The following is a 15,163-nucleotide window of genomic DNA, read 5'->3' as shown; positions in this document are numbered from 1 at the left end:
TAATGTCGGGTCAACTGGAAGTTGATGTGACATCACCGGATCTCAGAGGTCACAGAGCCCGGGGATCATGTGATGGGGTGTAGCGGACCGCAATAGTGCTGCTCAGAGGCACAATTGGCTGAACAAGGTATTTGACAAAAGCCTTCCCTATGAGTTTTACAGAGAAGTGGGCAGTAATGGTGAGTAGTAAACCACCCCTTTAATTTTCTATACAGGGGTAATATGTAGATTGACAGATTTATTGAATATATATAAAAATAATGAAACAATGGTCATGAGTAGGAGAATGTAATGCATTTATAAAATACGGCTAGCTCAACATTCGGAACATTTTAAACCACAGTAGAGGTGCCTTGTTAAGGATGAAGTAAAACCTGCATTCACATGTTGAAATATGTCGGAATCATATTTATACTTTGCCAAGAATTCAAAGTGCTGAAAGGTTTTATTCTGCGCATATTAATATGACATTCAAGTCATAGACAGTTGCACTAGATGTTATAATGCTTCATATTGAAACCATTGGTATTAATGCAGAGACGATGGGTGATGAGTTTCCTTCACAGTGTTGAAAAGTATTTCACAGTACAAACTATCTAGTCATATTTACAGACAGTTTATACAGAGATAAAAGTTTTCTATTTTTTCCATCATCTTTATTTTTAGTTATTTCTTTTATGAGTCTGCATTTTTTTGATATATATACGGTCTTCTTCGTATTATACAAACTGTAAAAGATTGCTTATTCGACCAGAATTTGTGACCTAGTTGTAGGCCGGTGGAGTGTCCTTGCTCCTGAACCAGTAAAAACATCATCGATTTTTTATTTTTTTACTGTGTCCTGAAGCTGTGATGGCAATGATGAAAAAGGCTGCAGAACATGCACCTCACTTGGCGCTTCAGACACAGATTCCTTTAACAATGAAGTCCATATGCTCTGCTTTGGGAGGTATTTAAGAAGCCACAGTCTTGCTCTGCAGGTCACGTAATCCAAACACATGCTACACCAGCGAGGATGAATCCTGCTTAAGAATAAAAAAAAGAAAGATAAATGAATACAGAACTATGCAAGCTTCCATTTATTCATGATATATCCACATCCCATTTAAAAGAGTAAATATCACATCTAAGGATCTGATCATAACAGTATAGTGACTTCTTACATAGACAGTTTGGCCAAGCATGGTAATGGGTAACACAAGACTTAAAAAATGCAAAGATTTTACCATAACTTACAAATGTCATAGACACAGTATAATAGTACAAATAATATACTAAAGCAATTTGGCATAAAGTATGAGTATATGTTTATGAAAAGCTCATTTGTGCCACCTCCTTCATTTTATACCTTTATGTGACACAATATTATATATATATATATATATATATATATATATATATATATATATATATATATATATATATATATATATATATATATATACATATACACTGTATATATATATGCTGCATTTGGAATTGAAAGTAAATTTTGAATAATGCGACAGCACAAGTGCATACTGTAATAAAGGCGATAGTAACAAAACATTAAATCTCTAAAATCCTATCCTAATATATAGTAGAAATATAATAATAACAATAATAATACTAATAATACTAATAATACTACTACTAAAAATAATAATAGTTAATACTTCCCATTAGAAATGTAGTGTACTTCTCCTGAATAGCTGTCTCTTACCTCATGTGCAGGGCATTGCTGCAGGACACGCAAGGTCCGCTGCTCATGCCAGCATATGTCTATGCCCATTTGAAGTTTGACATTGCCCATTTGGATGATCTATAGTAGGCATGGGAGAAGGTCATATGTACAGTTGAGACCAAAATAGAACTTTTTGGTATCAACTCCACTCGCCATGTTTGGAGGAAGAAGAAGGGTGATTACAACCAAAGGAACACTATCCCAACCATGAAACATGGGGGTGGAAACATCATACTTTGGGGGTGCTTTTCTGCAAAGGGCACATGACGACTGCACTGTATTGAAGGGAAGATGGATAGGGTCATGTACCGCAATATTTTGACAACAACCTCCTTCCTTCAATAAGAGCATTAACCCCTTAGTGACGGAGCTAATTTTCACCTAAATGACCAGACCAAATTTTGCAATTCTGACCAGTGTCACTTCATGAGGTTATAACTCTGGAACGCTTCAACGGATCCTGGTGATTTTGAGATTTTTTTTTCGTCACATATTGGACTTCATGTTAGTATCAAATTTAGGACAATATTTTTTGCGTTTATTTATGAAAAAAATTGAATTTTGGCAAAAATTTAGAAAATTTCACAATTTTCAACTTTTGAATTTTTATACCGTTAAACCAGAGATTTCTGTGACACAAAATAGTTAATAAATAACATTTCCCACTTGTCTACTTTACATCAGCACAATTTTGGAAACAAAATTTTTTTTTGTTAGGAAGTTAGAAGAGTTCAAAGTTTATCAGCGATTTCTCATTTTTACATCAAAATTTACAAAACCATTTTTTTAGGGACCACATCACATTTAAAGTGACTTTGAGGAGCCTAGGTGACAGAAAATACCCAAAAGTGACACAATTCTAAAAACTGCACCCCCCAAAGTACTCAAAACCACATTCAAGAAGTTTATTAACCCTTCAGGTGCTTCACATGAACAAAAGCAATGTGGAATGAAAAAAAGCAAAAATTAAATTTTACCTAAAAATGTTGCTCTAACCCAAATGTATTCACTTTTAGAAGAAATAACAGAACAAAATGGACCCCAAAATTTGTTACCCACTTTCTTATGAACGCACCAATACCCCACATGTGGTCAGAAACCTCTGTTTGGACAAATGGGAGGGCTCGGAACAGAAGGAGCAATATTTGAATTTTGGAAAGCAAATTTGGCTGAAATAGATTGCGGGCACCATGTTGCATTTACAGGTCCGCTAAGGTACCTAAACAGAAGAAACCCCTCACAAGTGATGCCATTTTGGAAACTAGACCCCTCAAGGCTTCTATCTAGGGGTATAGTGAGCATTTTGGATCCACAGATACTTCACAGATTTTGTTATCGTTACGTTGTCATATTGAAAATTTTAATAATTTTCTCAAAAATGTTGCTTTAGCATCAATTTTTTCACTTTTTTAAGAGGTAATACCAAAAATGTGACCTCAAGGTTTGTTACCCACTTTTTTATGAGTGTGGTGATACCTTATATGTGGTCTGAAACCTTTGTTTGGACAAATGGGAGGGCTTGGAACGGAAGGAACAATATTTGAATTTTGGAAAGGAAATTTGGCTGAAAAAGATTGCGGGCACCATGTCGCATTTGGAGGTCTCCTAAGGTACCTAAACAGCAGAAACCCCGCACAAGTGACCCCATTTTGGAAACTAGACCCCTCAAGGAATTTATCTAGAACTTTGGTGAGTACCCTGAACCCCCAGGTGCTTCAGAGAATTTTATAACGTTGAGCCATGAAAAAAAAAAAATAAAAATTTACCACAAAATTGTTATTTCAACCAGGTAGCTTTTTTTTTACAAGAGTAAAAGGAAAAAATTCAGCATAACATTTATTATGCAATTTCTCTTGAGTTTGGCGATACCTTATATGTGGTGGAAATCAACTGTTTGGGCGCATGGCAGGGCTCGGAAGGGAAGGAGTGCCATTTGACTGCAAAATTCGCTGGAATCAATAGCGGACGCCATGTTGCATTTGGAGAGCCCCTGAGGTGCCTATACAGTGAAGCTCCCCAACATGTGGCCCCATTTTGGAAAATAGACCCCAGAAGGAATTTATCTAGATGCATGGTGAGTACCCTGAACCCTCAGGTACTTCACAGAAGTTTAGAATGTTGAGCTGTGAAAATAAAAAAATACATTTTTACCACAAAATTGTTATTTCAACCAGGTAGCTTTTTTTTTTTACAAGTGTAAAAGGAAAAAATTCAGCATAAAATTTATTGTGCAATTTCTCCTGAGTTTGGAGATACCTTATATGTGGTGGAAATCAACTGTTTGGGTGCATGGCAGGGCTCGGAAGGGAAGGAGTGCCATTTGACTGCAAAATTGGCTGGAATCAATAGCGGACGCCATGTTGCATTTGGAGAGCCCCTGAGGTGCCTAAACAGTAGAGGTCCCCCACAAGTGACCCCATTCTGGAAACAAGACACCTCAAGGCTTTTATCTAGGTGTATATTGAGCAGTTTGAATCCAAGAGTACTTCACAGAATTTGATAAGCTTAGGTTGCCATATTGAAAATTTTCATTTTTTTCACAAAAATGTTGCTTCAGCATCAAATTTCTTACTTTTTCAAGAGACAACAACAAACCGTGGACCCAACAGGTTGTTATCCAATGTCTTATGAGCACAGGGATACCCCACATGTGGCAAAAAACCTTTGTTTGGATAAATGGGAGGGCTTGGAATGGAAGGAGCACCATTTGAATTCTGGAAAAGTTGAAATAAATTGCGGGCACCATGTCACATTTGCAGGGCCCCTTGGGTCCCTATACAGCAGAAAGCCCCCCACAAGTGACCCCATTTTGGAAACTGGATTTTATTCAGGAGTATAGTAAGCATTTTGAATCCACAGGTACTTCACAAAAATGTTGCTGTAGCAACAAATGTCTCACTTTTAGGCTATGTGGCCATGATCCAGCGACACGGCATCTAGTACACAGTGTCAGCCTTCCTGCAGAGATGTGAGTGTTGTCCACGGGAGAACGCAGCTGCCCATGCCCAGGATTTGGGTTCAGGCCGCTGTGGAGCTCTATGCTACCTGCAGAGAACACTCATCTCCGCAGCATAAATTGACATGCTGAGGCTCGGGAAGCTGCGCCACACGTCAGTGTATGCTGCGGAGAAAAGAAGCACAGTGGGCACGGGATTTCTAAAAATCCTTCCACTGTGCTTCTACTGCACAACGCAGCGCTATGGACGCAGGGAAAACACTCTGCGCCCAAAACGTTGCAAACCCCGATTGTGAGCACACAGCCTAAAATGCTACATGGATGAATGGATAGATGTCAAACAAATATAACGTCCCATTCCCCTGCATATTCTAAGCTGGTGCCCTTTAGTGTCTTTCATGTGGCACTAAAGGGTGCTTAGCCTTGTATTTAGCCCCCCAAAAAATTAATAATTAAAATAAACAACGTGGGGTCCCCCCTATTTTTGATAGCCAGCTAGGGTAAAGCAGACAGCTGTAGCCTGGAAACCACAGCTGACAGCTTCACCTTGGCTGGTGATCAATTTGGAGGGCTCCCCAGGCGTTTTTTTAAAAAAAAAAACGTGGGGTCCCCCCCAAATTAGATCACCAGCCAAGGTGAAGCGGACAGCTGGGGTCTGGTATTCTCAGGGTGGGAAGAGCCATGGTTATTGGACTCTTCCCAGCCTAAAAATAGCAGGCCGCAGCCGCCCCAGAAGTGGCACATCCATTAGATGCGCCAATCCTGGCGCTTCGCTCCCGCTCATCCCGCGCCCTGGTGCGGTGGCAAACATGGTAATATACGGGGTTGATACCAGCTGTAATGTCACCTGGCATCAAGCCCTGGGGTTAGTGATGTCACGGCATCTAAACAGATACCCGACATCACTAACCCAGTCAGTAATAGAAAAAAATAAAGACAAAAAAAAATTTATTTGAAAAAAAACTCCCCGAAACATTCCTCTTTCACCAATTTATTGAAAATAAATAAATTTCGGTCGCTGTAATCCATTTTGGAGGTCCCTCGGCGACTCTGGACCTTCTAGAATATGGGGGGCACGTTCAGGGAACGTATCCCCCATTTTCTGAAAGAGCAAGCTCTCCATAAGCAGTGTGGGTGCAGTAATCAGAGAATACTGCACTCACACTGCCCCGGTCCAACCTAGGGCAGAGTGACCTGCAGTAACCTCATTCTAGAATATGAGGGGCACGCTCACAGAACGTACCCCCCATTTTCTAGAACAGCAGTCTCTCCATGTGAGGAGTGTGGCTGCAGATTACTGCACTCACCCTCCCCTGGTCCACAGTGCAGCAGCCTGTGCAGCAGCGACGTCAGCGTCCCTGCTTGCAGGGATCCAGCTGACAGCCGCTGTCTGCGCATGCGCCTCCAGCTTTCAAGAAGGAGGCGGCGTGATCGCGGGGACGGAGCACCAGCAGCAAGGTAACGTAAAACCGGGGGCTGGGGGGGGTGACGGGGGGTGACGGCGGGACCTGGGGACAACTTTCTGCCACATGTGACGTGTCACATGCGGCAGAAAGAGCAGGATGAATGCGGCCGCGTGCTACTGTGCGCTGCGCGCCGCCATCTTCCACGCTCCGGAGGGGGGAGGGGGGGCAGCTCTGGAGAACCGAAGGGGGCTCCGGGGACCAGAGATCTCCGGTGGACCGGAGGAGGGGTCAGGGGGAGGACATTTCCCTCCGATCTGAAATGTTTGATCATGAATGCAGAGCCGGCGGCGGCGAGAGTTTTCAGCGCGCGTCGGCGCCATCTTGGATTTTCCGGGGGGGGGGAGGTGTTGAATAGATTTCTCCGGTACCGGGCTCTTTGGGGGCACTAAGGGCTCATATTTATTTCTCATCTGACATGTTTGATCACGTCAGATGAGAAATAAATCAATTTTACCGGCCATTTATATTTTTTTTTAATATTGTCGCCGGTATACGGTGTATACCGGCGATCGCATTAACGGGGTCCAGAAAAAACACCCTGATCCATAATCTGGGGGGTCTCAGCTACCCCTGGTAGCTGAAACCCCCGAGATTTTCGTTCGCTGGGGGGCACTACAGGGTTTTTTCGGGCTGCCGCTTTAAAGCGGCGGAACAGAATAAGTACCCTGTTTTGCCGCCGCTTTAAGTCGTACGGCCGTCGTTATGAGGTTAAGGATGGGTTGTGGCTGTTTATTCTAGCATGACAATGACCTGAGACAAACAACCTGGGTAACTGAAGAGCGGCTCCATAAGAAGCATTCCAAGGCCTTGAAAAGGCTTTGCCAGTCTCCAGAACTGAACCCAACATAAAATCTTTGGAGTGAGCTGAAACTCATATTACCCTGCAACAGCCCTGAAACCTGAAATATCTGGAGAAGACCTGAATGGAGAAGTTGCCAAAATCCCTGCTGTAGTGTGGGTAAACGTGGTTAAGAACTACAGTAAATGTCTGACCTCTGTAATGCTAAACAAAGGTTTCTACCAAATATTAAGTTTTGTTTTTCTATTGTATCAAATACTTATTCCATGCAATAAAATGCAAATTAATGATTTAAAAATCATATAACACGATTTTCTGGATTTTTTTTATTCTGTCTGCCCCATTTGACGTGTACCTATGATAAAAATTACAGACCTCTCCATTTTTTTGAAAGTGGGAAAACTTGACAAATCAGCTGAGTATCAAATATCTATTCTCTCCACTGAGTGTATATATATATATATATATATATATATATATATATACACACACACACACACACATACAGTATATATACATTCACACAGCATAGAAGTATTAACATTGGTTTGCTCCTACTGTTGATATGACTTTGAAAAATGGGGGAACTGTAAATTGCCTAAAGCTGTCAATTTGTATTAAGCTGTTTGGTAGATCCTAAGTATCTTGGCGGCTTATACCAGCAATTTAATTGCAAATTGCAAGAGAAATATAAATTGTGTAGCTATACTAATGGAGGAAAATGCAATTACAGATGTTGTGCTAATGATTTTGAATAATATATGTATATGTAATGCTTGTTGCCTTCGGTAGAACCACTTATAAAATATGTCATGCTCAACTTTGCTTCTGGTTTAGAATATGATGTAAGAGAGTTAGTAAATATATTCCCAGGAGGGTGAATGTGGGAAAACTACCATGTTTATACAGAACCACATATTCTGATATCCTTTAACTAGGATCATTGAGGTAAAATTGAGACAAAATAATTTACATTTTTGTGGACCATTGTAACATGGGCAGCCATTAGTGATGAAAGGGGTTAATATAGATTTAGCTGACTGATTTTGCTCGGCTACCATTATGAACTTCGTTGATTCATTAAAGTAAATTAATTGATTAATGTACTAAATCTCAAACTTGAATTACAGTCTTTAAAATTACAGATTGTGTGTTTTGCCTCTAATATATTTGAACAAAAGCATTTACAGTCACCTCTATTAAAAATAAAAATCTCAGAGTATAAATAGGACATTGTGTAATTAAAAAAGCTAGCTAAGTATACATAAAAGGCATGGCACCTGCCTGCGTGACTCTAACCCTGGAGCAGAGCCAGAAGACTTCTTATCAGTTACAGCAAATGTGACTTTGAGTCTATCAGTGACTGTAGAACACTTTATCAAATTAAGGTGTGATAGATCATCTGTAACATTAAAGGGGTGGTCCTGAGTCAAACTAATTTTCATTCTAAATCCCTATCTATTTAGTGTGGTAATCTGAGCTATAATCTAATATACACATATTAATCTGTCCCTGCCATTCCAAAACTGCACTACCTAACTGGTATTCTATTGTTCGTTTTCCTATTTCCTGTCTCATGACGCTTTATGTGAGAATCCCTATGCATGCTGGGATACTCATACAATGCATCCTTAGGGGGCTGAGGATGATGTCACTGTCAAAGCCTCTACTCCCTCCCTGAAATGAAGCATCATCAGGACAGTTCTTGTTAGGGGCTGCTCTATTCATGCTGTGTCCCTATTCTGTCCCTTCCTTCAAGGTGTGCACTGTGCCCCCGCTAGTGACGTCACTGTTCTCCTATATGCCGGTAATTGACACTGCTCTCTTGCTGACTGATTATTACTGATATGAGCCGACAACAGAGCAGATGCTGTCACTGTGCAAATCACACAGTGCAGAGCTCATAGGGAGGGACACAGCAGTAAGGAGCATAGCCCCTGAAATGAGCGTCACTCATGATGCTTCGTTTCAGGGAAGGGGTAGAGGCTGTGACAGTGACCGCATCCTCTAGCCCTGATGATGATTCATTTTAAGTTTCCCAGCATGCACTGGGATTCTCAAACAAAGTATCATTAGAGAGAAAATAGGAAAAAATTAGATACTTAGATAGTGTAGCTAGGAAGTAGTGCAGCATAATTAATACAAGAATAATAGAAAATCGTTTAGATTACAGTACTAAATAGATAGGGATTTGATTGGAGATGTAGCTTGACTTTGAACCACGCTTTTAAAACCACTGACAAAGTGAGTTATTTTACAATGACATCTATAAAGGGGTGTGATGTATTAGAAATGGTCAATTCTTAGTGTTGATTTGTTGGATGTCAGAAAATGGACAAGTACAACGATTTAAGAGACTTTGTGCTCAAATTGTAATGGCTTGTGGAATGTACCCAGTGGTCCAAGAAAGGATAAAAGATGATCTAGGGAGAGGTCTTTTGCACCTCTTCTGACTATTTCAAAGAGAAAACTAGTCTGTTTGGTCCAGTTCCACAGAAGAACTACTGAAGCACAAATTTCTAAAGAAAATAGGGCTAGCAATCTTGCAAAAGTATAACAGGAAACAAAGCATCACAGCTTGTTGCATATGGAGCTACATAGGCACAGACTGGGTAGGGTGTCCATGCTGACCCCTGTCTACTGTCAAAAACAAAATGGCCAAACAGCGTCCATGTTCTAAAAGCTCTCTGGGTCTTTCCCAGGTAATTACAGGCAGATAAGCTTAACATCCATTGTGGGAACATTTTTCGAGGTACTTGTAAAGGCTGATGTTCAGGAGTATATGATAGAAAATAACAAAAATAACATTATAAGCGATAACCAGTGTGGCTTTATTAAGAATAGAAGTTGAAAAAGATATCATTTTTAGTTTTTATGAAGAAATGATGAGTAGTAATCTGGACAGTGTGACATCTGTGGATATAATGTTTTTGGTCTTTTCAAAGCTGTTTGACACTGTTTCACATAGATGCCTAATGGGTGAATTAAGGTCCCTGGGCTTAGAAAATTTAGTTTGCTATTGGATAGAGAACTAGATCAATGGTTATACCCAGAGAGTTGAGGTGGATGACTGCTCCTCAGAATGGTCTCTGGTTATAAGTTGTGTCCCTAGGCTTAGAAAATTTGGTTGGCATTTGGATAGAGAACTAGATCAAAGGTTATACCCAGAGAGTTGAGGTGAATGCCTTCTACTCAGAATGGTCTCTGGTTATAAGTTGTGTACCCCAAGGTTCAGTTCTGGTTCTACTTTCATTCAACATAATTTTCTATTCTACTTTTTCCTATTTGATTCTTTCAATTTGATCTTCTATTGGGTTTATATTTTACAGTTGACCCCAAACTATGTAGTATCAAGTGGTTGATGGAAGATGTTCAGACATTACAGATTAACTAGAATGTCTGTTAATAATAGAATAGAATAGAATAACTGTTTGTTCATTCACATGGCAGATGATATTCAATGTCAAGCAATGTCAAGTACATGCACATCGGAATTAGTAATATGCATGTTCCATATGTTATACTGTGAGTAAAACTAGGAGAGTGTCTTGGAAAAGGATCTGGTGTACTTGTAGATCACAGGCTCAATGACAGGATGCAATGTTAATCTACAACTTTTAATGCCAGCAGGATATTGTCAAGTAGTAACTGATATCTCAAGTAATAATACCACCACATTATAAAGTGTTAGCGCGACCTCTGCTGAAATATTTCGTTCAGTTTTTAGAAACCATACCCTGTAGCTAGAAAGAGAGGTACAAAGGTATAAAAAGGTACAAAGAAGAGTGACAAAACTGAAAAGGGCACGGAGGATCATAGTTATGAGGAAAGAATAAAATAATTTAATCTATTTAATCTTGAGACATCTAAGGGGGACATGTTAAATTAGTACAATCAGATCAGATAAATGGTCCATGTAAAAAGAATGATCAAAAGCTATTTTATGTCAAAACGACAAGCTCAAGAGTAGACTGTCCTTCTTTACCATAAAAAAAATATTAATCTATTGAATCGTCTACTTCAAGATCTGGTTATAGCCTGAACTGTTAATGATTTTAAACAAGATTTAGACAACAATATAAATGTGTAACGTTCTTTCCTGTAAGCATGGGCTAGTAAATCAATGATTGATATCAGACGGGAAAAATTAAAGGCCTGATACATCAAGGCTGATGTTGCTCCCTCCAATCTTGATGTGAATATGTGCTGCTCTCAGTTACTCCTGATTCATGAAGAGGAGCATGCCTCTTTATGAAACAGGAACATCAGACTAGAGGCTTATACCTCTGTGTATACCTTGTCACAAGTCTTACTTCAGTTCGTGAAGTAAACACCACCACCAGCCATAAATTTGACGAGCAGTGGTCACCATGCCACTGACCTGCCCCAGCTCCACCCACATTGTCAGAGCTAGCTAAAATGACCAATAGTTGCAAAAATTTTAGTGCATGTGTGACGCCCTGGGCAAGCCAGGGGTCACAGGTCATGACACCACCACACCCTACACCCCGGATAGGTACACCAAAGCTACACCAAAAATCCTTGTTGCCTTCCTCCAGGGGCTGATGTCCACACCAGGGGGTGGGCCAGGCAGTTGGCTCCACCCACCGAGACGTTCACAGCCCTGGAGGCGGGAAAACCAGGCAGTTAAGCTAGGGAAGTGAAGGAGTGAAGAGATCAGTTTAGGGAGAGTGAGAGGAGTTAAAGTGGAAGAGAAAGTGACAGTTGAGAAAGCCTGAAGTTAGTCCGGGTGTGTGCCCCGGACTGAGAACAGCAAGGTTAGCAGACGGCGGTGACCGTCTGCAGGAGAGGCTGCTTGGAGGTTGCCGAAAGGACCGTGGACGGGTGGTGGCCCGGCGGTACCGGAGCGGTATACGAAGAGAAGCCAGCACCATTGGCAGGGGCCTTTCGGATCCCGGCAAGGCTAGGAGTCGCCGTGAATTTGCCAAATCCGTCAGTGAAGGGGACCTCTGGGTCTCCCAGCAACCAAGTCCCGATTGAAGGCAACAGTCCAACCGTTAGAGAGAGACACCGCCACCGCCAAGGCACCAGTTTCTCAGGGCCAGCGCCTGCGGGCAAAGAGGGGCTCCTCCGGCACATATCCAAGTCGGGGAGCGGGTTACCGGTGGGAACCCATCGCTACCAACATAGACTTAGGTGCAGGAAAAGGGACCGTCACCATCAACTACTGGGGAAAAGCAACAGCAGCCGTCCGTGGGAACCGTCTTTCCAGCCGTGTGTTTTACCGAGAACTGTGTCCCCGTCTCAGGCTGAGTGAGTACCACAGTGCCGTGAGGCACAGCGCTGCCCCCGCATCCCTGCACCCCACCAAGCCCTGCACCGGCCCCGCCATCCCTCATCCCCCAAGTAATCACTGGGCCCCGGGATGACCACCCCCTACCCACGGAGGGGAGAACCAACAACTTTGCTGCTCCCTGTCATTGCTCCCGGGATCCCCATACAGAGCAGCGGTGGTGTCCATACAATCACCACAACCGTGGGTGGCGTCACGAACAATAAACAATCCCAAAAACCAATCCCCTTTCACTCACGGGCGAGGAGCGCCGCTCGAGTCCCCGGGATCCGGCCCATCGCTCGAGCCACCGAGCAGCAGTAGGCCGCAGCAGCAGCGGCAGCCGGACCCGAGCAGTGGGAGAGCACAGCGTTCCCTCCTCCGCCCGCGACACATGCTTCAATTACACCAAAAAAATATAACTTTTAAAATCTTTTTACTCCAGAATACTGTGTAAAAGCTTTGTTGCATTGGTGTGTAGCTTTTTTGGGGTGAACTTTATCATGCATTGGGATTGTGCATGTTACTTTTTCAATTGTCCTTTCCCAACCAGCAGTTGAACTTGATGGACATTTGTGTTTTTTTCAACTGCATTAGCTTGATAACTATGTACATCAGAACTGGACGATTGAGCTGGCTAGCTAGGTACTGGTATGTTGCTTACTAGGGTAAGAGAGGGCATCTGTATGAATTAAAGGAAAAGTGCAAGCAAGGAAAACTAATGTAATTATGTGAGTAATGTTACTCTGGGAAACCATTCATGAAAACAAGAACTGTAGATATAATACTTTGACATATACTACCTACATGTCAGGAACACCCCTTCATGGGAAGAGTATTTTATAATGGTCAGGCTGGGCTTCATAAGAGATATTTTTTAACTATAAATTGTAGAGCAACACTGAAGTATTGCAGTATATAAAACAAGCAATCAAACAGTCACAGGTTCAAGTCCCCCTAAGTGAAAAATATTTAAAAAAGTAAAAACAAATATTACAAATATATACGTTTCAATTATCCACCTATTCATGGGCCACCGAAGAAGCCCTATGCGAAACGCATGTCGAGGCACATGGTCATCATCCTCTCTACCCCTAAGCAGTACAAAATGGGTGAGTGACACTGTGCTCATTGACTGAGCATTTCTGCACTAGCATTATATCTTAGTTATACCCTGGGCATTCTATTAGTGGGTATCTATATAGGATTTATTTGGCTTTTACCTTGGTCTGGTTGGATTGCATGTTGTGACCAACTTTTGCCATAGAGGCACCTAATGAGATACATGTACAGTATATTAATACCTGGTGGATACTGTTAACATAGATGGCATATTGATGCTTTGACACATATACCCATGTCTTACTAAATGTGATGGGTGGGGATGTTAGGATGTATTAATTGTCTGTTTGCACCTGAGCTCTTCTGATATCTTTATTTTGAATGGTTTTTTTATATCTGTAAGTGTTTAATACATTTTTTTGTATTTGTTGAATATATCTCACTTGTTGGACATATTGCTCCATTGTTACTTATAGGAAACATATTATACCTGAAATTTTTTCATTATTTATATCTGCATATATGGTATTTTCTCAGAGATTTATTATTATACTACCTACATGTCAGGCTGGGCTTCATAAGAGATCATAAATTGAACTATAAATAGAGCAACACTGAAGTATTGCAGTATATAAAACAAGCAATTAAACAGTCACAGGTTCAAGTCCACTTAAGGGGACTTATCCATAAAGTGAAAAATTTCAATTACCCACCTATCCCCAGCCACAAAATAAGAAAATTATTAGAAATATGTATATACAGTATAGCCACACCTGCTCTGTCAAAATATAAAACACTGTAAAGAAAAAAAGATCACTAAATTCAAGGATTGCCACTTTATTGGTAACTGTATCTCCATAAAAATATAAATATACAAACCAAAATGGTACAAATGAAATTATTGCTCAATAAAAACTACAAGCTATCATACAGCTCCATCAATAGAAATATATATATATGGGGAGTCTTGAGACAAATTTGGGATCTGATTCTCACATTGCCTTGTGAAACTCTGGATATTCATCACATTTGCTTTCTTTTAGTGCAGCAAGTGTTAGGGACTCTTTCCTTGCTGGCAGTTTCTTCCTAGTTCATCTCAGGTGACAGCAAAAGTGAACAAGAATAAGTCAGTGTGTTACTTTTGTAGGTCTTATCTGAGCAAGTCTGGTTGTGAAGGTCCTGAGGTCCCTTGTAGAAAGGGGGTTACTGTCACGAGAGTCTCCTGTCCTGTGGAGATTTGTGAAAGATCAAGGATTGGAGTCTACCATTGCCTTGTTAGACTCTGGATATTAAAAATATTTGCTTTCTTTTAGTGAAACAAGGGTGAAGGACTTTCCTTGTTGGTAGTTTCTTGCTATTTCACCTCAGGTGCAACCGGTTTTGACCTCTCCCATTCCCTAAATAGTCCCATGTCCCATCACCTGATGCTGGTTATAGAGACCCATTATGAACTGACCACCCTTGAAGAAGCAAGTCTGTGGAAGCTCTTGGAGTTATGCCCTTGCAGCCCTGATGTTAGGCTGCAGCTGTGAAGTTGCTGATCTCTAGTCTCCTACAGCCCTCGTGTTTGGCTGCAGCTTTGAAGTTGAAGTATATCCTTTTGTTTCTGTTTCAATGTTTGTCTACCTTCTTCTATGTCAAACTATTGTAGTGGTTAAGTCTAGTGAACTCACCGATCTTCGGTCGAGCCAGGATGAGTGGAGGAACAGATAAGAACTAAGCACGTGATGGTGACAAGTGGAAGGAATTGTATAGGGATGTTAGGAAAACTCCGGGTTCAGACACAGGTTAGTGTCCGGAGGTGTCCCGACCCCCGCTCCCTATTGTCAGTGCGTTCTTTTCCTTTTCCATCCCTGATGTATCT

The 15,163-nt window shown here is 41.2% G+C and overlaps 1 protein-coding gene across 4 annotated transcripts in view; it reads right to left on the bottom strand.

Annotated features, from left to right (window-relative positions):
• Positions 1-426: 426 nt before the first annotated feature.
• HRH2 (histamine receptor H2) overlaps positions 427-15,163 on the bottom strand; it is a 221,692-nt gene continuing 206,955 nt past the window's right edge. The window contains exon 3 of one of the 4 annotated variants that reach the window (XM_075342303.1): positions 427-1,025. In XM_075342303.1, coding sequence (XP_075198418.1) covers positions 824-1,025 — 202 coding nt within the window. In that variant the 3' untranslated portion in view covers positions 427-823. The remainder of the gene's footprint in view (positions 1,026-15,163) is intronic. The other 3 variants (XM_075342304.1, XR_012752737.1, XR_012752738.1) reach the window with 3 other exon arrangements.

Source organism: Anomaloglossus baeobatrachus, chromosome 4, assembly GCF_048569485.1.
Source record: "Anomaloglossus baeobatrachus isolate aAnoBae1 chromosome 4, aAnoBae1.hap1, whole genome shotgun sequence".
NCBI lineage: Eukaryota > Metazoa > Chordata > Amphibia > Anura > Aromobatidae > Anomaloglossus > Anomaloglossus baeobatrachus.
This window is presented reverse-complemented; position numbering and strand designations above follow the sequence as displayed.